This window comes from Branchiostoma lanceolatum, chromosome 2 (assembly GCF_035083965.1).
Source record: "Branchiostoma lanceolatum isolate klBraLanc5 chromosome 2, klBraLanc5.hap2, whole genome shotgun sequence".
Classification (NCBI taxonomy): Eukaryota; Metazoa; Chordata; class Leptocardii; order Amphioxiformes; family Branchiostomatidae; genus Branchiostoma; species Branchiostoma lanceolatum.
Genome location: NC_089723.1, coordinates 287,405 through 313,954, shown reverse-complemented (window position 1 = coordinate 313,954; position 26,550 = coordinate 287,405). Strand labels below are relative to the sequence as shown.

Below are 26,550 nucleotides of genomic sequence, written 5' to 3'. Positions count from 1 at the left end.
TTAACTTGTAGCAAAGGCGCTGTCTCTTGCGTAGTCGACGTCCAGTCAGTTCACGGATATGGTGTACAGCATACGGATATGGTGTTCAGTACACGGATATGGTGTTCAGTACACGGATATGGTGTTCAGTACACGGATATGGTGTTCAGTACACGGATATGGTTTCCGTACACGGATATGGCGTTCAGTACACGTATATGGCGTTCAGGACACAGATATATGGTGTTCAGTACACGGATATGGTGTTCAGTACAAGGATATGGTGTTCAGTACAAGGATATGGTGTTCAGTACAGGGCACATATATGGCATTCAGTACACGGATATGGTGTTGAGTATACGGATATGGTGTTCAGTAAACGGATATGGCGTTCAGTACACGGATATGGTGTTACAAAGTTCACGGATATGGTGTTTAGTACACAGATATGCTGTTCAGTACACGGATATGGTGTTCAGTACACGGATATGGTGTTCAGTACACGGATATGGCGTTCAGTACACGGATATGGTGTTCAGTACACGGATATGGTGTTCAGCACACGGATATGGTGTTCAGTACACGAATATGTGTTCAGCACACGGATAACGGTTCACGAATATGGCGTTCAGTACACGGATATGTGTTCAGCACACGAATATGGCGTTCAGTACACGGATATGTGTTCAGCACACGAATATGGCGTTCAGTACACGGATATGGCGTTCAGGACACAGATATATGGTGTTCATACCACGGATATGGTGTTCATACCACGGATATGGTGTTCAGTACACGAATATGGCGTTCAGTACACGGATATGCTGCTCAGTACACGAATATGGCGTTCAGTACACGGATATGGCGTTCAGGACACGAATATGGTGTTCAGTTCAGTACACGGATATGTGTTCAGCACACGAATATGGTGTTCAGTACACGAATATGGCGTTCAGCACACGGATATGTGTTCAGCACACGAATATGGCGTTCAGAACACGGATATGGCGTTCAGGACAGATATATGCTGTTCAGTACACGGATATGGTGTTCATACCACGGATATGGTGTTCAGTACACAGATATATGCTGTTCAGTACACGGATATGGTGTTCAGTACACGGATATGGCGTTCAGTACACAGATATATGCTGTTCATACCACGGATATGGTGTTCAGTACACGGATATGGTGTTCAGTACACGAATATGGTGTTCAGTTCAGTACACGGATATGTGTTCAGCACACGGATATGGTGCTCAATACACGGATATGGTGTTCAGTACACGAATATGGTGTTCAGTACTGGGTACATATATGGCGTTCAGTACACGGATATGGTGTTCAGTTGATTACACGGATATGGCGTTCAGTACACGGATATGGTGTTAAGTACACGAATATGGCGTTCAGTACACGGATATGTGTTCAGCACACGAATATGGCGTTCAGGACACGGATATGTGTTCAGCACACGGATAGGGCGTTCAGTACACGGATATGGCGTTCAGTACACGGATATGGTGCTCAGTACACGGATATGGTGCTCAGTACACGGATATGGTGCTCAGTACACGGATATGGTGTGTAGAACAAGGATTTGGCGTTCAGTGCACTGATATAGCGTTCAGTTTACGTATATGGTGTTCAGCACACGAATATGGCGTTCAGGACACGGATATGTGTTCAGCACACGGATAGGGCGTTCAGTACACGGATATGGCGTTCAGTACACGGATATGGTGCTCAGTACACGGATATGGTGTGTAGAACAAGGATTTGGCGTTCAGTGCACTGATATAGCGTTCAGTTTACGTATATGTTGTTCAGTACACGGATATGGTATTCAGCAGAAATTACTCGGCATTTACGAACTCTATAGTCAATGCAGGCAATGGATAGACTACAGCTTTTCTCCACGATTTTTTTTTTCTTTCCTCAACAGTCTACAGAATTCACAGTGTCCACAATACACACAAGTCTTTTAGGAAAACAGCAGTTGGCAACGCACACATATTGGAAATAAATAATACGGTCCTTTGCATCTCATCGTACTGGCGACGGAATGGCTGGGGACCATGATTAGGGCACATCAACGTCACGTGAGGACAGTCATACAGACACTTGCCTCCACTGGGAGAAACTCCTATTCTTTCTGTTGCTGACTCCCTGGCGCAAATTGCATACGGATCCTACTGTGGAATTCGTCTCTCGGTCCATATATATCACATTGTGGCTTATATTGGCGCTTTACTCAATCAAGGTGCTCTTTGGATATACCGCAGCCTGGCGCAGACGTGTTCCTATATTTGTGTAGGCAGTCCGATATATAAGTAAGGACGAGGCAGCAAATGCCAGTTTCATAGACCACATGGATAGATCAGGAAAGCCAGTATTCTGAAAGGCGCTGTGTAGGAGGCTTGAGGACGGCGCGTTGGTACTTCGTTACGTCATCACATGTTTCAATTCAGGACAGACACGAACATTGGCAGGCTTGCGGACGGCGCGTTAGTTCTCCCATCCACGACGTTACGTCATCACATGTTTCAGGACAGACACGGACAAACATGGTTACGACACGACAGCAGCTGGCCACAGCTTCGCGAGGACCCCGTGGAGCCGGACCGTAGCCCGGCCGCTCCCCCGGCGGCCTCACCCCGCACCCTTCCCCGCCAGCCCCACGAAGAAGTCCCGGACCTGCTCGAGGATATGCGGGGCGGACAGGAGGATGGTGCCGGTCGTCACCATCGTGAATATGGCGAAGACGCCTAGGCAGAGGCGGTCCACCGTCATGGCGGCGTATCTCCACTCGCTCGCCGCCTTGTCGTCCTCGGACTTGTCGCGGAAGTGGTCGGCGATGTAGCGCAGCTCCTTCAGCACCAGCTGCGTCTCGGCGGAGGTCCTAGCGGCGGCGCGGGGGTACTGCAGGCTGGCGGGCTCGTCGGTAGAACTGACCGGGATGTTGAAGCCCGCGGCGGCGGGGAAGGGCCGCGGCAGCCGCGGGGACAGGTCGTTACTCAGCCCGGCGGGGAAGTCGTGCTGGCCCGGCTGCAGCGGGAAGTCGTGCCCCACCTCGCGCCGCTCCATGGACGCCAGCAGGTTGTGGGAAGACAGCTCCTCGAACGTCTTAAATGAGTTCATGCTGATGTTGTCCGTTCTGAGAGTCTCCCGGACCCGGTCGCGCTCCCGGGCGTCTTCGGACTTCTCTTGCCGACGGGCCGGCATGCACAGCAGGCGGGGCAGCCACTCCAGCAGAACCTTCCGCGTCTGTGGACAAAAAACAAACAAGCAAACATTAGCCAAGTCAAACTATCGCAACTCTAAATCTTAGCTATGGGGTGACATGCACAGGAGGCGTAGTCTGAATACCAGCCTCCGTAGTGACCGCTGGCTCAAAAAAACCGGCTCAGCCAGAGGTCCCGTCAGGCACCGTCGGTCAACCTATCCTAACTCAGCAGATTGGGATTGTCGTTCATGTAGAATCTCTCTCTCCAGAAGTGATTGACCAATCACAACTTACGTTTGACAACGACAGAACAAAACAGTGATGATGTGAAGGGCAGAGAGCCTTTGAGCTCCGAACATACATGCATTTATCCTCGATGTAAAAATCTCTTGTTGGAATACTTCAAAGTAGGTTCAAGCAGATCGGGGGGTTTGGGACGACAAAAACAAAACGTAACGCCACTTACCGCGCGAGACATCCGACTGGTCTCCGCTGAGCGGTGGTGGAAGTTCAAAGTCAAGACCGTCAAGACCACAGACCCCGCCACCATGCACAGCGTCGTGGCGAAGTATTTACCTGATGAGTACAACACAAGAATGAGTCAGGACCAAGACCCCACCACCATGCCCCGAACTAATACTTCCACTTCTCAAGTATCTTATTATTCTATTTCTGCCTTACACGCTGACACTCTAATGGTAACCGTCATTATATATAAAGCACTATAACTGGCAGATTCTAGGAGGTTTCTTATGAAACCCCCTTGGCAGATTATAGGACGCACGGCAGCTTATGGTGATGTCTGGTTCAGCAGCATCTTTATACTAGAATATCCGGAAGGAATCAAAAGTACATGCTGTCAATGAACCAACACCCCCCTCCCCACTGCAGCAATATGCATACAGCTGCGGACGCACAACAAGACAAACAAACAGACAGTAGCCTTGTCAACCCATCCTAACTGTAACTCTTAACTCTTAACACCACCTGATTACCATAGGTAACAAGAAAGGTGGGTCAAACCAGCGGCGGTAACCGTCATTATAAGAGAAGTGCCACATGTTTAACTGGCAGATTATCGGAGGGAAGCTTCTGGTGATGTCTTGTTCAGCAAGTTGTTCGTGCTGAAATATCAGGCACGAATAAAAGAAACCTGCTGTCAATTCTTATTCTTTTTCCGGGAATTTGCGTCGGTGCCAAAGTAATCACTTCCAGCCGGTTCCGCTCCGCTAGCGCCCTTGCCCTTTAGGCGCGGTATTATCAGTTTCCGCATCGTGAGCGGTGCACGCGGGGCACATATTTCACTTCCCCGGAACACGCCGCTGGAATACGCAAGTCTATCTTACGTTATCTAGCCTGGAAACCATACCATCGGGGGCTCCCTGTATCACTACGGCGCTGGGAATGATGCCAGCCCGCCCAGACAGCTTAGCCCGCGCGGGGGTGGGTTTACGGCTTTGGATTGAATTAGCTCGCCGGCGGCGAAACTCACTATGGCAGCTATAGACAGGCTGCGAAATTTTATATATCAGCTAAGTAGACAGGCTGACAAAAACGGGTCAATAAAGCAGACTGGGCCCGGTAAAACACCCCTTAGCCGACCCCTAGAGCCTGGGACCCGGCTACATGTTATTGGGCCCGTGAGGTCTATTGGAGCTGTTCAACTCACTAGAGCCTGGGACCAGGCTACCCGTTATTGGGCCCGTGAGGTCTATTGGAGCTGTTCCGCCGCACGCGACATGCGGAGATAGCGAGCCGCGATCGCCACGTTTCACCGCGCCGATCTTAATGACGATCGCGCCGATATTACATCTGAAACGGGAAGTAATCACGCATCGCCGCCGGCAGCACGCTGACTACAACCTGATACCGATGCAGCCCGGCAGGTAGATTGCTATCGGCACAGCTCCCGGGGCGAGAGCGATTGCAGCAATCGACCGTTTCAATTTGTGTTTAGCGCAGAGATGGGATTGTTCCGTATTTATGGATGGATTGCCGGGTGCTTCTCTCTGCTGTAGTAAAGCAGGCATGCAGAGCGAAGTGCTGCACAGTCAGGCTCAAGGATCTGTGTCTCCGCCCGTAATCAGAACATCAGAACATCAGAACATCAGAACATCAGAACATCAGAACACCAGAACATCAGAACACCAGAACATCAGAACATCAGCAGTAAAGCAGGCGTGCAGAGCGAAGTGCTGCACAGACAGGCCGGCTCAGGGAGATGTGTCTCCGGCTCAAGGATATGCGTCTCCGGCCCGTAATCAGAACATCAGAACATCAGAACATCAGAACATCAGAACATCAGAACATCAGAACATCAGAACATCAGAACATCAGAACATCAGAACATCAGAACATCAGAACATCAGCAGTAAAGCAGGCGTGCAGAGTGAAGTGCTGCACAGACAGGCCGGCTCAGGAGATGTGTCTCCGGCTCAAGGATCTGTGTCTCCGGGCCGTAATCAGAACATTAGAACATCAGAACATCAGAACATCAGAACATCAGAACATCAGAACATCAGAACATCAGCAGTAAAGCAGGCGTGCAGAGTGGAGTGCTGCACAGTCAGGCCGGCTCAGGGAGATGTGTCTCCGGCTCAAGGATCTGTGTCTCCGGCCGTAATCAGGACATCAATCAGATCCACAAAGTACAGGAGATCTATAACAAGTTTAGCTCACTGGAGAGATACTCTTCAACTGGCTATGTAAGAGAAGACGTACAATATTTACAGATTCGTTGTGCCGGAAAATTCCCCTAGGTCTTTTCGACAAGCACGATGAACAGTGGACCATGGCTTAACATCTCGCCCAAAGTCCTAACAAACTACAGGAGATCTATAACCAGTTTAGCTCACTGAAGAGTTATTCTTCCACTGGTCGTGGCAAACAAAGACAGATGCTATGTACAGTACTAAAAGTTCGTTGTACCGGGGCACAATGAACTGTGGACCAGGCTTAACATCTCGTCCAAAGTCCTAACGGGTCTACTTCTTATTTTGAATCCCACTTGCATCTAACCCAGGCCCTGCACCCTCCCCCGTCACAAAATCCTATGATAGCCAATCAAAATGATCATGCTAAACCATCCATTCAACCCTCAGAGCCACACCCACCTATAAGCGGCCACACACACTTAAAAGCGACCATACCCACTTCTACGCTGCCACACCCACCTATAAGTGGCCACACCCACCTATAAGCGGCACCACGTCCGAGGTTGGAGGCATGGCCTCGGCCACCAGCAGCAGGAACACCGTCAGAGACAGCAGAATGGTGATGCCTGTATAGAACAGAACACAAAATGATGATGATGCCTGTATAGAACAGAACAGAACACAACATAATGATGCCTGTTTACAATGCAACACAACACTAGCCTGAGTGTCATCCTGTTTCAGTTCCAGGCTCTACCTTCTACACAACACATCACAACACATCACATCACAACACAACATGGTGATACCCGTATTTGTTTCCTGTTATTTTTTACTGAGGGTCACACAAAGCACAAAATGTAGAACTAAACAGAACGCAGCATGGTTATACCATACCATGGCTACCTGTAAAGAATAGAACAGAACAAAGGATTGTCTTATACACGAAGAGAACAGAACACAGCATAGTGGTCGTATTGTCTTCTTCGCTCTAACCCCTGACTTACCCAGCGATAATTTCTCCCCGGACTCCGGCGGCATGGTGAAGACCAGCAGCGTGAGTGTGGAGATCAGCACGCAAACACACGCACACAGGCACAGGCACAGGCACACACACACACACACACACACACACACACACACACACACACACACACACACACACACACACACACACACACTAACCTAGCGACAGTTTCTCCCCGGACTCGGGTGGCATAGTGAGGACGAGCGGCGTGAGTGTGGAGATGAGCACGCAGGGCACCAGCAGGTTGGTCCCGTAGAACAGCACGCACGCACACACACACACACACAGGCACAGGCACGCACACGCACACAAGCACACACATGCACGCACACTCACCCAGCGACAGTTTCTCCCCTGACTCGGGCGGCATGGTGAAGACGAGCAGCGTGAGAGTGGAGATGAGGACGCAGGGCACCAGCAGGTTGGTGCCGTAGAACAGCACGCACGCACGCACACACATGCACACAGGCACAGGCACGCACACGCACACATGCAGACACACATACTTACCGAGCGAAAGCTTCTCCCCGGACTCGGGCGGCATGGTGAAGACGAGTAGCGTGAGAGTGGAGATGAGGACGCAGGGTACCAGCAGGTTGGTCCCGTAGAACAGCGTGCGGCGCCGGATGTGCACCGTGAACGTGATGTCCGGGTACGGCTCCGGGCAGCAGTCGTACTTAAACTCGCTCCGCTTGGCAGGCATGCCTACAGGAACGGTAGTAATGCCGCATCAATCATTGCTTTAACTCGCTCCGCTTAGCAGGCATGCCTATGGGAACGGCAGTAATGCTGCAGTAGTTAGCACTTAAACACCTAACGGCAGTAATGCAGCAGTCGTACTTAAACTCGCTCCGCTTCGCAGGCATACCTGCAGTAACGGCAGTAATGCAGCAGTAGTCATTACTTAAACACCTAACGGCAGTAATGCATCAGTCGTACTTAAACTCACTACGCTTGGCAGGCATACCTATGATGGCGGTCAACTGTAATTGTCAACGCAAAACAATTAAACTCATCCAATTTGCTTTTACTGATTAACTCCAGTTTTTGGCAAGGATGTGTGGTTGTAGATTGCTCGTTCCTAGAAAAGGGCTAGAGCTGATCAGTCGAGAATTCGGTAAGCCCATTTTTTTCGTAAAAGCAATTACAGTTCAACTTTGATTCAGAATGACTTCTACCAGCACGGATGAACTTTCAGGTGTACTGTCGGTCAGTCACCGGTCAGCCAGTCGGAGATAGATGGGTTATTTGTTTTGCCCAATCCCCAAAACTGTCTGCTGAGATGCGCTCCAAAAGTGGGGATTTTCACGTCTCATCCGGAACTAAGACCCTGCATTTATCTGCAGCAAATCGCCCCATTCAAAGGCAGCAATCTCCACCATTCATCTGAAGACAGACAACCACACATATACATACACTTTTGCGAATGTGTGTGTGTACCTGTATATTCGCACAAATGCATACACGTACACCCCACATACAAGCATACACACACTCAAACACATACGCACACACACACACACACACACACACACACATACATACATACACGCACACACACACACACACACATACACAAACATGCTCACAGACACACAGAAAATAACCCTTACCCAGTAGGTCCCATTCTCCGTTCGGCATGTACGGCGTCAGGTCGGCTCCTCCACTGCGGTTCACCATCTGCAGATCAACCTGGAAACATACTATAGTCACAAACACATGTTCACATTTCTTTGGTACACACTCCTATATGCATTCAAGCAGATTTGACCCAAATTTAGATTGACGTGTTGGCACGGTTCTGGTGATACACATCGCATGCAACTAGCCAAACCAGTCTAGCTTTGAATTCTCCTATCACACCACTTGATGATTAATGGTTAATTAAAGACATGGATCACTCACAGCCTACTGGCTAACCTTGGATTAATGGCAATGTTATTTATTAGATACAACATAACATCAGTATTATCACATATCAATAAAAACCGTACCTAGAATGTTTGACTAGACATTGATGAAACAAAATATTTATAACCATAGCACGAGCACCTTGTACTGTATAATACCACAGAACATTAACAAGATGACCAAACCAACGAGAGCTATTCCGTCCTACCTGGAACCCGCTGTGGCTCCAGGAGCCGAACTTCATGTCGCACCTCTGCTCGTCGAACGGGAAATACGTCACGTCGATCTTACAGGAGCTTTTGAAGATGCCGGGCGGCAGGTACAGACAGCTTCCGGTGGAGCTAACCACCACTTTGGTTGGGTACGTTCCGTCAAACCGCTCGTCGGCGCTACAAGGGACAGAACAGAATTGAACAGAATAGAACAGAATGGTGATGCCTGTACAGAACAGGACAGAACAGCTTCCGGAGGAGCTGACCACCACTTTGGTTGGGTACGTCCCGTCAAACCGCTCGTCGGCGCTACACAGAACATCGTCGATAAACAGCCAGCGGCGCACAGGTCATTGGTAATACAGTATTTTCCGTAACAATTCAACATTTACAGTACGCATGCACTAACATCTCAAGAATGCCATCAGTTTGCGATCGTACGAAGTATGTGATTCAAAGTAGATCAAGTTCAATTCTGCCCGAAAGGTTTCAGGAGAAAAATCTATTTTCTGTGTCAAGACTGGCTGCAGCTCCAGTTACAGTAAAAAGATCCCGTGATATCAGTGAACCCAGTTATTATACCTACCATCATCGTCATTATCAGGCCGATACAGGTGTCCAAACGTATCAGGTTCACACAGTACATAACAGGTAACGTTCATGTTGAGTTCAACTGTGTTTTAGCCGACCGGGCAAATATGACCTGAGGTACACAAGGAGATTAATGTCTACACGGACTCGTTGTACACTTAAGTATAGTACGTGCCAACCCAGACGCACACGCTGTATGTTATAGTATGTGTATATAGACCTGTTGCACATGACGATATGGGCGATACGGAGACGTATATACGGGTGACATGGAGACGTACACAGACCTGTTGTACATGAGGATATGGGCGATACGGAGACGTATATACGGGTGATATGGATACGTATACAGACCTGTTGTACATGAGGATATGGGCGATACAGAGACGTAAATACAGGTGATATGGAGACGTATACAGACCTGTTGTACATGAGGATATGGGTGATACGGAGACGTATATACGGGTGATATGGAGACGTATACAGACCTGTTGTACATGAGGATATGGGCGATACGGAGACGTAAATACAGGTGGTATGGAGACGTATACAGACCTGTTGTACATGAGGATATGTGCGATACGGAGATGTATATACGGGTGATATGGAGACGTATACAGACCTGTTGTACATGAGGATATGGGCGATACAGAGACGTATATACGGGTGATATGGAGACGTATATACGGGTGATATGGAGACGTATATACGGGTGATATGGAGACGTATACAGACCTGTTGTACATGAGGATATGGGCGATACAGAGACGTAAATACAGGTGATATGGAGACGTATACAGACCTGTTGTACATGAGGATATCCGGGACCCATATTCTCTTGGGGTCCAGTCTGATCTGGTTCAAGCCGCCGAATTCTGACTCGTTCCAGGCCAGATACTCGTCCGTCCATATCTGTGGGTGAAAATTTTATTTATTTATTTTATTTATTTTTATTTTACCAGGGGACTCATATCGCCAGCTGGCGTTTTTCAATGAGCCCTGGGGGGGGGGAATCCCCAAACAAAGTTGTTTACATAAAATAACAAGTAACAAAACATAATGTGAAGTAAAATTGATATGAAAGCAAAGTAACTTAGATAACATATCAAACAAAACATAATATTACCAAATATATAACATAGGGCACGAAATGAGCCATGTTTGTGTTGTGTTTATAGATGAGGAAAACTATTGAAGAATGAAGACTTGTCCATACACTTTGTTGTTGAGGGTCACACAAGTGCGCATATTCAATCTAATTTTCTTTGGTTTAACTTCATGTAAAGCGTGCGCGAAAGAAGTTATTTTCAACCTTGACCAACCGTAGTGCAGCCTTGTTATCGAACCGAGAAATTACCTCTTCGGCCGCAAACTTAACCTAAGACAAAACGAACTTCACACTTTGTTAGTAACTTTAAACAAACGTCAGTGCAGCAAAATCAACCGTCTGAGTATACGTAGCCTCGAATCTAAACCTATTACAGCCCAAAAATCTCCTCTTCTCTATTTGCGGAAAGGAGACTCGGGAGCAATAATAGGTTTGGATTCCAGGCTAGAGCATCCCGTCACCCTTCGGTTATAAATCATTCATCCCGGATGTCAAACATGGATGCGGGCGTTTCCCCCTCATCGCGTTCCGACTCCGCCGCCTCAGGCCCAATTACGCTCAGCTTTCCGCGGGTCGCTTCGCGCCGAGCCCGGATTACATGCAGAATGAAGTCAGCCTTGCTCGGCTAAACTATCGATTTTGCGCGGGAGTCAAAAAAGTTAATAACGCGAAGTTATCGTATTACAGGACGGGGATTAGATAACGTGGAGGCGTCTCGTCTGCGGGTGAAGGTGGGACATCATCTTATTTTAGAGAAATTGTGCAAACGGGACAACTCTTCAACAGCTGGGCGAAATTAGTTCCTTTCAGATTCAGATTCAGTTTATTCATGAATGACTTTGCATGTGACAGGCATTTGCACATGAAGTGCGTCATTATTTACAAGGGCTTATTATTGATAAAAGTCACTATTCAAGATATTAACTATTACATTACGAATTTAAAATATCTTGCGTGGACAGATTAAAAATAAGGCACCAAGTTACGTCTCACTGATACATAAACAATTTCAACAGCATAACAGTCCTAGCAGTGGAGTTACATTAGGCTTAAATGTTCATCCGTAGCGCCGCTGAACAGTGCAATATTAACTGGTGGTATTAACAGTCATTGTGATGGAGCAGTTTTAATGAGCGAGGAATAAAGGAGAGTTCATGTCTCTTGGATTTACTCCGTGTCAGTGCCCGGTAGCGGCCTTCACGACGGATCCGAGGTTCCTTTCTAAAATATTCCTCTTTTTTGTCAACTCTGATGATATCGCCAAAAGTGATTTATACGTTGATACGAAGCAATTGTTGGTATGAAGTGGATGTTCATGATAACGAAACTTACCGATCATAAAGCCGCAAACCCACCTGGAACATTTTATTGCAAGTCCCTATGTACTGTTACTGACGAGATACAAAATTTGATGAGATGTCCAAATAAAGATATCAAAGATGTACAAGCACTCATCCCTCTATCCAACTATCACCCAAACATATCAATCAATCAATCAATCAATCAATCAGTCAATTATGTACTCACCATTCTCACCCAGATGTTTGTTGTCAGGATCTGGTTTTTCTCATCCTGAAATAAAGAATAGCACACCCATGATTCAAAGTAGAGAAGCAAGCGCTTTAGCCAGACGCAAATCACATGTATGTTCACGCATCCATACGTAGTTTTCCTGTTTCCCTATGAGTCTCCTGTATGTGCCGTAACTAAGTGGAAAAATTGACCGGTCCGGATCAGAGGCAACATATTGACCCGTTATTCCTACTATTCCTCCCCGCTGACCGACTTCCTGGCGGCTGGACCACGCGTCATTTCCGGCGCTCCCGTCCGGAAAGGTGCTGACACCGGTATGGGGAATCAATAGTGATGCAGACATGCTGGTAGGCCGAGGTCAGTCCGCGGCTCTGGATGGATTATTGCTGATTTGTCCAGTTTTATCACACGATATATATAAGGGTCGGTTTGTTTGTAGAATCGGCTGCAGCCTTTACAATGTATTTGTATCGATGGTAAGACGACCATAGTCCCGACCCTCAAGATGAGGATGGGACAAGAAGAATGTGAAGTTGTGTGTACTGGTGGTATCATTTCCCATCAAAACACCTCCGCGAATTTCATATATGAATGATAACGGGATCTAACGTTTTGTGTCTGTTATGGCGAAACAGTTACAAGGAAGTTATGAAGGATCTTATCAAACTAAAGGAAACAGACCGGCTTTTAGGTTGCAGCGTCTAGATGGAGGTCTTCATCGATGGGCAGCCTTAGCATACAAGCAAGATGGCAGTAAAGAAGCTACATTTGTACCACATCAACTATGCTATCACTACATTACTAAAGATACCTGCTAAATCAGCTGGAGTATTACTGCCTTAGCTAGGTAGCTAACTCATCAGTCAAATTACTATTTCATCAGCTACATGTAGGTTAACTTTATCAGCTAGCTTGAAGGTACCCTGTACATCAGCTGAGGTACCTTCCACCTAGCTATGGTACCTAACACATCATCTATGGTACGTACCACGTCTATGATCTGCTGCAGGGTGACCCCCAGGTTGACGGTGAGCGGGTCCGAGTCGTTCAGAACCGGCCGCTCCAGGATGTTGTAATTCTGCAGCAGTTTGTCCAGCAGCTTCCGTTGGTGCCGGCCCTGGAGAGAATCTGGAGAAAATAGAAAGAATTTAGTGACGGTGGGCGCCACAGGCTTTCTGCAACTAATGATCGACTGCTCATCAAGTCACATGTTTTATGTGCATAACGTGACGTCATCCCGGCGGTGGATTGCTCATTCCTTGACAAAGACTGATGTTGTACAGTCGGAAATTTGGGTAAGTCGAAGTTTTGTGTTGGCTATTGCAGTTAAAAGTTGCTTCAGTACGATTTCTACCAACACAGATGAACTTTCAAGCTAACAAAGGATTTTGATTTATACACTCAGAAATGCACGATTCCATGGTCTCTACAAAACTGCTTTAAAAGACTCGACACGCGTTAGATGATAGTTTTAACAGCGGTAGTTTGTTTATTTACTAACTGGTAACTATCATATACACTACACAGGCAACACATCTGATTTTCGAGAGCCACCAATCATAGGAACAAGCAAAATGCATAAGTTAAGTTACGCATAGCCAGATTCTATAAAGTTTAACTAAAGGACCATTGAAATCAGTCGTACAATCCAGTGAAACATAATCAGAGTGAGAAAGTAGATGCGTTACACACTTAAAATCAGAACAGTTTGTGTGCAAGTTTATATAATGATAACCGTGGTAGTTTGGTTCTTGTATATTCCTCATCAGTATCTCTTGAAGAGACTAATTCATCAAGTAAGGTTTGGACATATTTATTTGTCATCTTGACATTTGTGTGAATATTGACGTTCATTGTGTACTGCTGGTAGAAGGCAGGGATTAGAAGTTTGAGAAGGAAGTAAAAGTCTAACGTCACATGTCTAAGTCCTGTGCAGCGGGTTGGCTGCCTTCCCGGCCGGTATTTGGCACGCTGTGTTAACCTGGGAGATCGGGGAGCGTCGGTCTGCAGTCGTTCCACCCCGGCGCGCTCACTGCTGGTCCGTTTGTTTCTATATTTCTCAATGTCTCTTAGAAAATAATCATTCATAAAGTCAGGTTTGGACTTTTTAAACCTTTATTGACCTTGAAGGCTTACATACTCTTCGGCCGTGACCGTTTTTAAGAGTTCAAGGGAATGAATTTATATCTTATCTTAACATTTTGATGAATATTGGTATTGTGTGCTGCATGGAAGAAGGTGGGCTTAGAAGTTTTGAGATGGAAGTGAAAGTTTGACTTGTCTCGGCCCTGTGCGGCGAGTTGGCTGCATTCCCGCCCTGTATTTGACACGCTACGTTAACCTCGTAAGATTGGTGCGCATCAGTCTGAAGTCGTTCCGCTCCGGCGCGCTCACTGCTGATCCTCCACTTGGCACGATACGCGGCAATCAGTCTTCAGGGCTCGAAATACTGGGTGCATGTGCATTTTTGTGCACCTACATATTTTTGTAGGCCTTAGGGTAGAGCTATTATTGTAGGCAAGTGCATACAAAATATCCTTTGAAATTCAATATCAGAAAAAAAGATAGCCTTTGTTGTAATTAGATTGATATATCATTTAGAAATTTTGAAGTTAGCTGTTAAATTTCAGATTAAAACTTAATCGTATGTTGCGCAACCAGAATTATTTCTGTGCACCCAGAATTATTTCTGTGCACCTGAATTTTTAGGTTAGGTGCAATCACCAAATGTTTTGTTTGTTTGTTTGTTGAAGAGACAAAGAAACAAACAAACAAGCAAACCAAAAATGAGTTTCGAGCCCTGGTCTTACAGTGCGCCAGGTTTCCTGCTATTCCACCAATAGGCGTCTCTGTCATTATTACTACGCAGGTCTCTCCTAGCACCAGTACAGAAGCCGTCGGTGAAGCTTAGGGTTATAAATATAGATGATAAGATCTTCTTAATCTTAATCTTAATCATACTGGACAAAACCCCAGTGGGGCATCTCGTCCAGGGAGGATTGGTGCACAGCTAAGCCGGCCGGTGGTGGTGGTGGTGCATAAAAAAGAAACGAATCAAAAATTGCAAAGTGTTGGTGCGAAATCAACCAGAACAGTGCTCAAACAATAATGTAAAAGTGGTTGGCCTGCTTAGCATAGTTCAATGTTTACGCGGATGCGGGTAGGCCCATGTGGTGGGCCAAACCCGTCTTAAAAGTGTCCAGTGCTGTGGATGTGACAATGTTTGGAGGTAATATGTTCCAGTCCTGTATGGTTCGTGGTATGTAGCTGGATCTGTAGATGTCTGTCTTGGAGGAGTGGGTCTGATACCGTAATGGGTGTCCTCTTGTGATGTTGGTGTTCCTTGTGGCGAAGTTTTGTAAGGGTATGGCGATGTGGTTGTGGAGAGCTTTGTAGAATAACACCAAACGTGAGTATTTTCGTATTTAAGGTAACAGTTACTCAAGCAAATGGATAGATTTTGGAAACGGTCAGACGTTTCAGAGAGCTTCCACTACACTGCCTTTCTTCATTGATTTATTACAGACGCCTTTGTCATTTATATCATAGCCGCCCTTGACATTTCTATTATCGAACATCTTCTTCTAAATATCGAATATAGATACTCAATTACATAACGGGCTGACATGTCAATAATCCCATTAAACGTGACGAAGCGGCATCCTCTCCTGTGGTGTCGTGTCGGCGTAGTGGTTAGGGTGTTTGGCCTAGAACCCAAAGGTTCTGATTTTTAATCCCCTGATACGCCACCGATGCTGTGTCCTTGGGAAAGGCACTTAACATGACTTTAGTCGCCCCACCCAGGTATAAAAAATGGGTACATGCCTTCGGCTGGGGAGGTGAGATCAGGTGGAGGGAGTGGGTTGGGCTCCAGCTTCCAACACCGTGCCCTATAGCTAGCCACAGTGGATAACAACCCACTGAACCTACGGCATGAACAAGACTACCTTCACCTTTCTATGACGTAGCCTAAGCCTACCTGTGAGCGGTCTGTAGTCTGTAAGCAGGACCTGTAGCCTGTCATGGCCCGGCCTGTAGCCTGTAAGCAGGACCCAGGTGCCATGACCCGCCCTGTAGCCTGTAAGCACGGCCTGTAGCCTGTCATGGCCCGGCCTGTAGCCTGTAAGCACGGCCTGTATGTAGCCTGTAAGCACGGCCTGTAGCCTGTAAGCACGGCATGTAGCCTGTCATGGCCCGGCTTGTAGCCTGTCATGGCCCGGCCTGTAGCCTGTAAGCAGGACCTGTATGTAGCCTGTAAGCCTGGCCTGTAGCCTGTAAGCAGGACCCAGGTGCCATGACCCGGCGTCCGGCCTGTAACCTTTGAGCGGGACTCAGGTGTCATTGCCGCCGTGTCATTACTGAAGGTACCAGGCCCCTGCCAGCGGGCTTACGGGGCCGCTATCAGATCCATTACAAATGATAGTCGTTACCAAACAGCTATCAGAGATAAAGAGATTACTTCATTCATGATGATTTGGTTCAGTACCGGCAATGTAATCTGTATCTCTGTTATAATTTGCCTGACCCTTACCGCTTCCCTCATGACCTCAATGAAAAGCGGCTTGCGTGCTGATTTGAGCTTCTCATGAATAAAGAAAGTTCACACAAACAATGAATCTTCACTGCTGGTGAAAACAAACAAGATCTTGAATTAACCTCGCGTTTGATTTTCCCACATTTCCCGTGTTGTACGTTTTCCTGCCTCCAAAACAGCAGGTTTGTGTGTACCGAGTCTGATGAATCTGCAGTCCTTCCCGTGGTGTACCTTCTCCTGATTGGACTGATTCCAGCTGCAGGGTGTCCAGACCACTGCAGCAGCAGTACACAGTGGACTACTACCTTTCCCTGCATCCAGAAACGCAGATGTGTATGTACCAAACCTGGACTCAGTCTGATGAACCTGCAGTCTGGCTTAGATGATGGAATCTTCCTCCAACTGCAGAGGTCATGGCGTTCAACTCCGGCTCGCAGGCCATTAACCCACCACACAGCCCCTTATAATGATGCTTTGAACATTCTATTATGGGGTGAAATTAATCTTGAAACAGATTTTGACCGAGAGGACAAACCTTTTGGACGGAGGCAATTTCCCGTTATAATCCCATTTCTCCGTTTCATACATGACCATAAATCCTCGGCTAGGTGATTTCCCCCGGTGTCTCCTATCCTAAGGTGCGATGCCTTTCTTACTTGTAACTTTTGTTCAGTGCAGCCAAGGCGATAATCCGTGTTGATAAAAGGTGTATACAAGAAAAGTTCTCGTTTTCTTTCACAGCCACCGTCAATTTTCGCAAGGAGGTTACAGCCGATCATGGAGTGATGAAACTGACTGTGTTGTGAGGAATAGAACTCGAGTTGTACTGAATCGATCAGAGCAGTTACCACGCATAGATACCTGTAAACGGAGCCGTGCGGGTAGTTAAGTGGCGATTCTGTGTACCTGATATCGTTACAAGCAGGAGTTGGACTATTCATGCCCACAAACCCTCTGATTAGGGACGTGCTTGGGGTGGAGAATGTTTAACAGATTGTACGATAATGTGTCCTTAACGAGGGGGGACTGTTCTCCTAGCATATCTACCGGGGAAAGACTGTATCAAAAGAGCCCTAACACTATCCTACTGGCTCCGGGGTTGCTAACGGATGTATTACACTCCCCTAGCCCTCACGTGAGCCGTTCTTATATTTGTATGCACTTATTCGTTTGTATGTATGTATGTAGTAGACCTTGCGAAAGTCGCTGTGCTTTTGTTGTGTCAGTAAAGATCTCTGTATATTCTGTTTAAATGGAAAATAGCCAACAGATTGTACGACAATGTGTCCTTAACGAGGGGTGACTGTTCTCCTAGCATATCTACCCGGGAAAGACGTGTATCTGAAGAGCCCTAACACTATCTTATGCTTCGGTCCAATTTCTAATTAGGGGCCCGGCCGGGCTGTTTGCGAAAACGAAAAATAAGAAAATGCATATGACGAAAATATACGATGTTTAGTTAGGAGGAATTTTTTTTACGTTTTGTGTCTTTTGGTGTCTTTTATATCATATTTTCCGTCCCCGCAAGCTGCCCGGCCGGGCCCCGGATTGGAAATGGGACCGAAGCGGCTTCGAATTGTTGACGGAAGTTTGCACCCACTCCCCTCATGCGAGCAGCCCGTGTATGATGTTCTATATGTGTACTTTTAGGCAAATTAAAAAGCAAAAATTACGGCTATGGGTGGCAAATGTGTAGATGTTGGCACAAAACCCAACGCTCTTAAGCCCCCGTCACAAATAAGAAATTCAGATCGGCCGACGTGTTGACGAGCTTCAAATGTGCATTTTCGGCCGAAGCACGGCCGACGTCCTGTCGATTACGCGGGCCTTGGGCGATTTTTAGAAATAAAAGTTGATCCAAATATTAGCCTTTTACCAGGTTAGTCGATACTGACTTCGTCCATGTCCAAGAGATGGCACCATCTCATGGGGGATTTTTAGTTTTTAGTGTTCCCCGAGATTTTCGTTGGAAAATACGGTCGACGCTCGGGCGATTTTGAAATTCGGCGAGCTTCGGGCGATCTACAAATTCGGCCGACGCTCGCATGAATTGTGACGCCGGCTTAACCGTTACGCCACACCAACGCCATATTTTGAGGCAAAGTACTGTAAATGCATTTAAGTTCGCGTGGTTTTAATTTCGTGTTCGCGTGGTTTTAAGTTCGTGTTCGCGTGGTTTTAATTTCGTGTTCGCGTGGTTTTAAGTTCGTGTTCGCGTGGTTTTAAGTTCGTGTTCGCGGTGGTTTTTATTTCGTGTTTGGGACGATGGTAGACAAGGGGGTAGGAGGTCAAAAACATTTCGCAGTGGTTTTAAGTTTAAGTTTTAAATGCGAACATTTCTAGTTATAATTCTGCATTTACAGTATTTTATATGAACGATGTTCGGTTCAGGTCCAGGCGCGCGCTCTTTGCCGACCCCATCTCCGCTCGCGCACGCGCACGGATCACAGGGTCGGCCGGAAGCGCTGCCGGTTCATTCTCGGGAAATGTCACAGGGATTCCCGACTCTCCGGCTCTGTGCGCGCGACACAGATCACCGCGTTTCTCATCAGGAGAGAAATAAACTTCTCCTGACGCGGATAGAGTTAGTGTCCCTGCCGCATCACGTATAAAGCCTCGCACACTTTTGGTTCATTTGGTTTATTAAGATGCCCTTTAGGGGTAATCTTCCAGGGCTCATTACACAATACAACGACATAATATATACATCAGATATACACATATGTACATATTTACATAATGATGAACCGTTGTCCTTTTCAGATCAGACTCCCATCTCCACCTGCTCACGTGAACGGGTCGTCTCGGAGATCTGACATGTCAGTTTAGGGAAATGTAACAGAAATTTCCAATACAGGAAACGAACTAACTTCTCCTGACGTGGATAGAGTTGGTGTCATTGCCGTGTCATATGTAAAGTCTATGACTGCCATGTTGTCATTTCCGATCAGACCTCCGTCTCAGCGTGCCCACGTGCGCGGGTCGTCTGAAGGGTCTGCCATTTCAGTTTAGGAAAATGTCACAGGACTTACCACACAGGAAACAAACCAACTTCTCCTGACGTAGATAGAGCTGGTGTCCCTGCCGCATCATGTGTAAAGCCTCGCACTGATTGTCGTATTGTCATTTCGGATCAGACTCCCATCTCCGCCTGCTTTTTTACACGGGTCGTCTGAAGGGTCTGCCATTGCAGTTTAGGAAAATGTCACAGGAATTTCCAATACAGGAAACAAACTAACTTTTTCTGACGTGCGTTGCCACCTTATGATACTACTTGTAGATCTGCTGCGTCACTTTTATCGCTGTGATCCTTCAAACTAATTATAAACAATGAGCTTTATTTGCAACTTCTTACCCGAGGGCTAATTGCAACACGAAAGAATAACAAGTATTTAAACAAGAAATTACAAGAAATAAACATATAACAAGTCTCGCGGGAGTTCGAGGTCTAATAACAGATAAACATGTTCGTCTCATTTTTGGTTATTTTCTTTTCAAACTTGTCCGCTCCATCTTGTTCACTTCACCCACGTAAGGCTCCGGTTCGCCATTGGTAGGAGTCTGCAGAAGAAAGGGGTCGATGACCTGCAGTGTGGCACTATTGATCACTGGAAGGAGTTATCGCGGGCCTAACGAAGACGAATGCACTCATCATTGTAGTACATGGCGCCCGATACGTGCCTGAAAGAAAAGTCAGTCATGGTTGTTTCTAACTCGACGTCTGTACAGTAGAATGATCAGAATGTCCTGTACTATAGGACTGCGGATATCCCCGTCTCTAGCCAGGGTTGGTGTCCCTCCTCTGCTGCATCATGTTTAAAACCTCGCCCACAGATTGTCGTGTTGTCAGTTCCAATCTCCATATCTATAACTACATCAGCGGCAGACAGGTTCCGTACGGCGCCGGGGAGTTGATTAGGGCGGACGATAATGAAGTGATGTTGCTCCAGGGCAAACAACAAACCGACTCTGGAGATGTGCATTAAACAAGAAGCTCAACCTGCGCAATGATTATCAATACTTGAGCCGTGTATGTTGTTCGATTATCGTTATGACATCTATGTGGTCAGGAAGGTGGAATGAATGACGAAAAAAAACAAGGTATAGTTTTTAATATGTACATGTATTTAGGATATTGTTAAAGCTCGTTAAGCTGTCCATTGTAGTGTCTTGTAGGGCTATTGGAGTGTCAGTAGGGCTATTGGAGTCGTCTCCCAAAATTGGTTCCTGAACGTCTCTATTCAAGACAAAATTTAAAATTCGTACAATTACCAGATTCCGTTTCCCCATCTGCCCATTCAATATTGTCAGCGATGCGTATCAAATCACAATTCTTGCTGCGTCTGATATGTGCGAACGGAGACGCCACAGACGAGACGTTACGCTAACCGGTTCGCTGGCGAGATGGCAAATGTTGATGTAAAGGGTTACTGCGCTCTTGTCTTCTCGTCTCCCGATAGAATAATTACACAAAGTCGCCTCCTGGGCCCGAACGTCATTAGTTCCAATCACTTTCATCGTCTTAAAGTAACGAGCAGAAAAGAAAGTGAAAGTGATCTCGATCCAGTTTACCTCACTGAAGATTTATTTTTCCCACTGGTCGTGACAGAGAAGATTAACAGGTGCATTTTACCGAGGACATTCCTCTAGGTCTTTTCGACAACTACAGTGAACAGTGGACCACGGCTTAACGTCCCATCACAAGGAGTGCTAGCCTGATTTAATCGCGCTTATAGCAGCCGGCCGTAACCGGACAGCCCCCTAGGTGAGGGGCCATTACAGCCCGGACAGCTGGAGTTTGGGTTATACGGACTAAAGGACTGCAATCCATTCCAGTAGCGTGCATGTCGGGTGAGCGACACAGCCGGGATCGAACTCACGGCCAGAGGCAGGTCACTGACCGCAGGGCTACGCACGCTACTGTGTGAAATGAGGTCCCTTGACACTTCTGGCCGTGAGATGAACATGTAGTTCTGCCTCATTGTTTCAACCCGAGCCGCGCTGCAATCACGCAGTGGGCATAACTCACAGAACGCCTAGGCATAACTCACCCAACAACCCGGGCATAACTCACCCAACAACCCGGGCATAACTCACCCAACAAGCCGGGCATAACTCACCCAACAACCCGGGCATAACTCACCCAACAACCCGGGCATAACTCACCCAACAACCCGGGCATAACTCACCCAACAACCCGGGCATAACTCACCCTACAACCCGGGCATAACTCACCCAACAACCCGGGCATAACTCACCCAACAAGCCGGGCATAACTCACCCAACAACCCGGGCATAACTCACCCAACAACCCGGGCATAACTCACCCAACAACCCGGGCATAACTCACCCAACAACCCGGGCATAACTCACCCTACAACCCGGGCATAACTCACCCAACAACCCGGGCATAACTCACCCAACAACCCGGGCATAACTCACCCAACAACCCGGGCATAACTCACCCAACAACCCGGGCATAACTCACCCAACAACCCGGGCATAACTCACCCAACAACCCGGGCATAACTCACCCAACAACCCGGGCATAACTCACCCAACAACCCGGGCATAACTCACCCAACAACCCGGGCATAACTCACCCAACAACCCGGGCATAACTCACCCAACAACCCGGGCATAACTCACCCAACAACCCGGGCATAACTCACCCAACAACCCGGGCATAACTCACCCAACAACCCGGGCATAACTCACCCAACAACCCGGGCATAACTCACCCAACAACCCGGGCATAACTCACCCAACAACCCGGGCATAACTCACCCAACAACCCGGGCATAACTCACCCAACAACCCGGGCATAACTCACCCAACAACCCGGGCATAACTCACCCAACAACCCGGGCATAACTCACCCAACAACCCGGGCATAACTCACCCAACAACCCGGGCATAACTCACCCAACAACCCGGGCATAACTCACAGAACACCTAGACATAACTCACACGCACCGCAAGATATCAATCTTCATTGACACAGCAAAAGTACAGCAACTTTCGTAAGGTCTTCTACAAGACTACAACTATACATGCAAACAACAAGCAATGGGATACAAAATGATTAACCTACGTACAAGTATATGAATAATTCATCATGTCGAGTTTAACCTATATCACTTGCACTACTAGTTCTAAGATCTAAACATTCTTTGATATATCTACCTATTTGTACACAGTGAGGGTTGTCTCCTTCTAGAATGTGCTTGAATTTATCTATAGAATGGAATACATCAAATTCTGTTGAGCAAGCGGAAAGAAGGCTGAACAGCTTTGAGCTTTTATCATTATAAAATCAGGAGCGACCGGAGCGGACAGAATACGGATTGGCTCAGGTTAGAACTCTGTTTGCGTAAGTCAACTGAGCGCTGAACGGGAACGAATCAGAGGCAGCAATGCTATATAGTGACAGACAGATTTGAATATATATTTTAGATGCAACGGCCCCCACAATACAAAGATAGGTAATTATATAAAAGACTGCTCTGCCATTATTGTATTAGTAATTAGGATGTTGAGTTTTATTCTATACCTCTATTGTGTACTATGCATACATTGCACCATGTACAATTGTCGTGCAATAAAGTTATTCTATATATTGTCGGTGTGCCGTAACGATTAGAGAGTAGACCTAATAGGTCCCGGGTTCGATGATCGCCATGCCCCGTCTTTAATTTCTGCCCTTGGGAAAGGCACTTGACACGATACTCCTACCATGAAGGTGGAGTGACGCCCACCGAGCCTCTTCGGCTAATTTGTCAAAATCCGTGCCAAAAACACACTACGGATTTGGTGCACCATCATACACTGCATTTGCAACCAAGAGCCGTAAAAAAATTCTATAAAGATCGACGGCAACTAAAAAACAACAGAATCTTGTACGACAAAACCACGACAGTCCCAAGACCACACAGGAGTTGATATCGCGAACCTGTCGTACGACGAACTGAACCGGGCCCTCATGAGGACAAGGCGTCTTCAGCACAGCTGCGCGCTAAGTCGTGACTCATGACATACATGTATCTGAACTTGCGATCTCAAGTTTGGTTAATTGGTGATTTATCTCAACCTCAACATCCGTTTGCTGGCAGAACCCGTCAGGCGAGACAGCGGCACAGCCGGCGGGGAACATCGGAGGGTGTACGACGCACCTTCCGTCCACTCGCGTCTTGCGTTTCGGTAGATATCGGGGAGGTCTGATATATCGGGGCGGGCTGATATCGGGGAGGTCTGATATATCGAGGCGGGCTGATATCGGGGAGGTCTAATATATCGAGGCGGGCTGATATCGGGGCGGGCTGATATCGGGGTGGTCTGATATATCGGGGCGGGCTGATATCGGGGAGGTCTGATATATCGAAGCGGGCTGATATCGGGGAGGTCTAATATATCGAGGCGGGCTGATATCGGGGAGGTCTGATATATCGAGGCGGGCTGATATCGGGGCGGGCTGAAATATCGGGGCGGGCTGATATCGGGGTGGTCTGAAATATCGGGGCGGGCTGATATCGGGGAGGTCTGAAATATCGAGGCGGCTGATATCGGGGAGGTCTGATATATCGAGGCGGGCTGATATCGGGGTGGTCTGATATATCGAGGCGGGCTGATATCGGGGTGGTCTGAAATATCGGGGCGGGCTGATATCGGGGTGGTCTGAAATATCGGGGCGGGCTGATATCGGGGAGGTCTGATATATCGGGGCGGGCTGATATCGGGGAGGTCTGATATATCGGGGCGGGCTGATATCAGGGTGGTCTGATATATCGGGGCGGGCTGATATCGGGGAGGTCTGATATATCGGGGCGGGCTGATATCGGGGAGGTCTGATATATCGGGGCGGGCTGATATCGGGGTGGTCTGATATATCGGGGCGGGCTGATATCGGGGAGGTCTGATATATCGGGGCGGGCTGATATCGGGGCGGGCTGATATCAAAGGTCTGATATCTGACGGCATTCAGCTGATGTGCGTGATTGTTCGGACCTGTTTCATGATTTCGTAATCAGGCCTTGTGGATCGTCATCATTGCCGGTGCTCCTCCATGCACATAAGACTAGTTTCTTAACGTCAGACGTCTTTAACCCAGTGCCAACATTTTAAGGCTGCATGCATGTCGCGACCTGAGTCTTAGTAAATGTAAAGATAGACAACAGCAAGTCATCCTTTCATCCTCAATATTTTACATCTTAGGAGAACGTTGCACGCTAGAAGCCTCTTCCCTATATCCACATGGAGTAAGGTTCCTCGTGCACGCGTGATCGCTACCCTGATGGGTATAACCTCAAACTCTTTAAAACTAAGGTGAACAGACATCTGTCAGCATATTTCAGTTAGTGTAACCCCAAACATCTGCTCAGATGTGCAAAAGTAAGGTGTGACAGGCCGTTCAGTGTAATATAACCAGCTGCTGCCGCCGTGTGCCTTCGGTGTGTTACGCCGAAGGGCGGTTATATCGGCTATACAGACACAGATACACCAGAGACGTATTTTGCGGTGATCCGAAGGAAATTTTACAAAAGGGAGGAAGAGAAGCAGTTCGTACCTTTGGGGAGCAGGAGGAGGGCCAGGAGACAGACGGACCAGCCGGGCGCCCGCGCCATCCCCGGGGAGAACACTTCGCCGGACCGACAGGCGGAGCCTTGCGCTGTGTGCCCTGTACCTCGCCGGACCGTGAATGGTCGGCACTAAGCCTTGCGCTGCGTTCGCTGCACTGAAAACCTCAACGGACCAACAGTCGTTGCTAAGCCTTGCGTCGATGCTGTGTGTCCTGCATGGAAAACCTCGTCAGGCCAACAGGCGGAGCCTCGCTCCGCGTGTCCCGTACAAGCACCGTCCGCTACGGGGGTGGGGGTGGGTTTGGGGCTTGTCCTGGTGCTACTGACTCCGGGCACCCTGCGTGATGCTCTAGGGATGTAGCAGTAACTTCCTCTCCGGGTTCAGGCAGCCAACATCACTGCCATCAGCTTGTTGATGAATCACTACGTCCAACTGTAGAGGTGGTGGGTTGTAAGTAATAGCGGGTCAAAGCACGATCCGACGGTGAGTTATATCTGACATCGGACCCCGGAACGCTCTAACGGTAGGTTGTAACTGAAAGCGAATCGTAGCTCGCTCTGGTGGTGGGTTGTGTCTTACATCAGACCCAAGAACGCTCTGACATGTTATGACTGACAGCTCCTTCTGACGGAGTGTTGTAAATCGCAGCTCGCTCTGACGCTGCTGGTTTGTATCTGACAGCGGATCCCCCACACGTCAGTAGCGGCGCGCCGCGGATGGAATATGCATGTATCGTGCTAACGGACCGCTCCCATGCAGCAGCGCGCCTATTACCAAGTCCCTGTAGTCTCCAGGCAACTACCCTGGCTACAGGGGGACAGCCTGATTGAATCGTGCTTATGTGCGATGAGGGGCCATTTACAGCCTCGGACAGTGGAGATTGTATTACACAGACTATAGTTTTGGGAGAATGATTTGTCCGGGGATTTGGTCACCATAGGCTAGGGTTTGACCGGCCACGCAGGAGAGATATTAACCTTCTCTAACACACTGATTCTCCTATATGTAGATCCGGACGATTATTTCCCCTTTTTGCCGAATTCTACGATCCATACCCCCGTAGGAAGGCCTGGTGGAGGCTAGGGTTCACCCATACCCCCGTAGGAAGGTCTGGTGGAGGCTAACCGTACCCCCGTAGGAAGGCCTGGTGGAGGCTAGATCCGTACCCCCGTAGCCTGGTGGAGGCTAGATCCGTACC

General features: G+C 47.7%; 1 protein-coding gene across 1 annotated transcript; it reads right to left on the bottom strand.

The window, feature by feature from the left end:
* Positions 1 to 1,933: 1,933 nt before the first annotated feature.
* Positions 1,934 to 26,129, bottom strand: LOC136427127 (neuronal acetylcholine receptor subunit alpha-7-like). Its single transcript, XM_066415862.1, has 10 exons — positions 25,339 to 26,129; positions 13,230 to 13,369; positions 12,236 to 12,280; positions 10,403 to 10,512; positions 9,006 to 9,186; positions 8,500 to 8,578; positions 7,397 to 7,591; positions 6,399 to 6,485; positions 3,672 to 3,781; positions 1,934 to 3,246 (listed from the first exon to the last, which is right to left on the bottom strand). Exons 1-10 carry the CDS (start codon positions 25,394 to 25,396, stop codon positions 2,632 to 2,634), a joined length of 1,620 nt encoding a protein of 539 aa, XP_066271959.1. The 5' UTR covers positions 25,397 to 26,129; the 3' UTR covers positions 1,934 to 2,631.
* Positions 26,130 to 26,550: the final 421 nt, after the last annotated feature.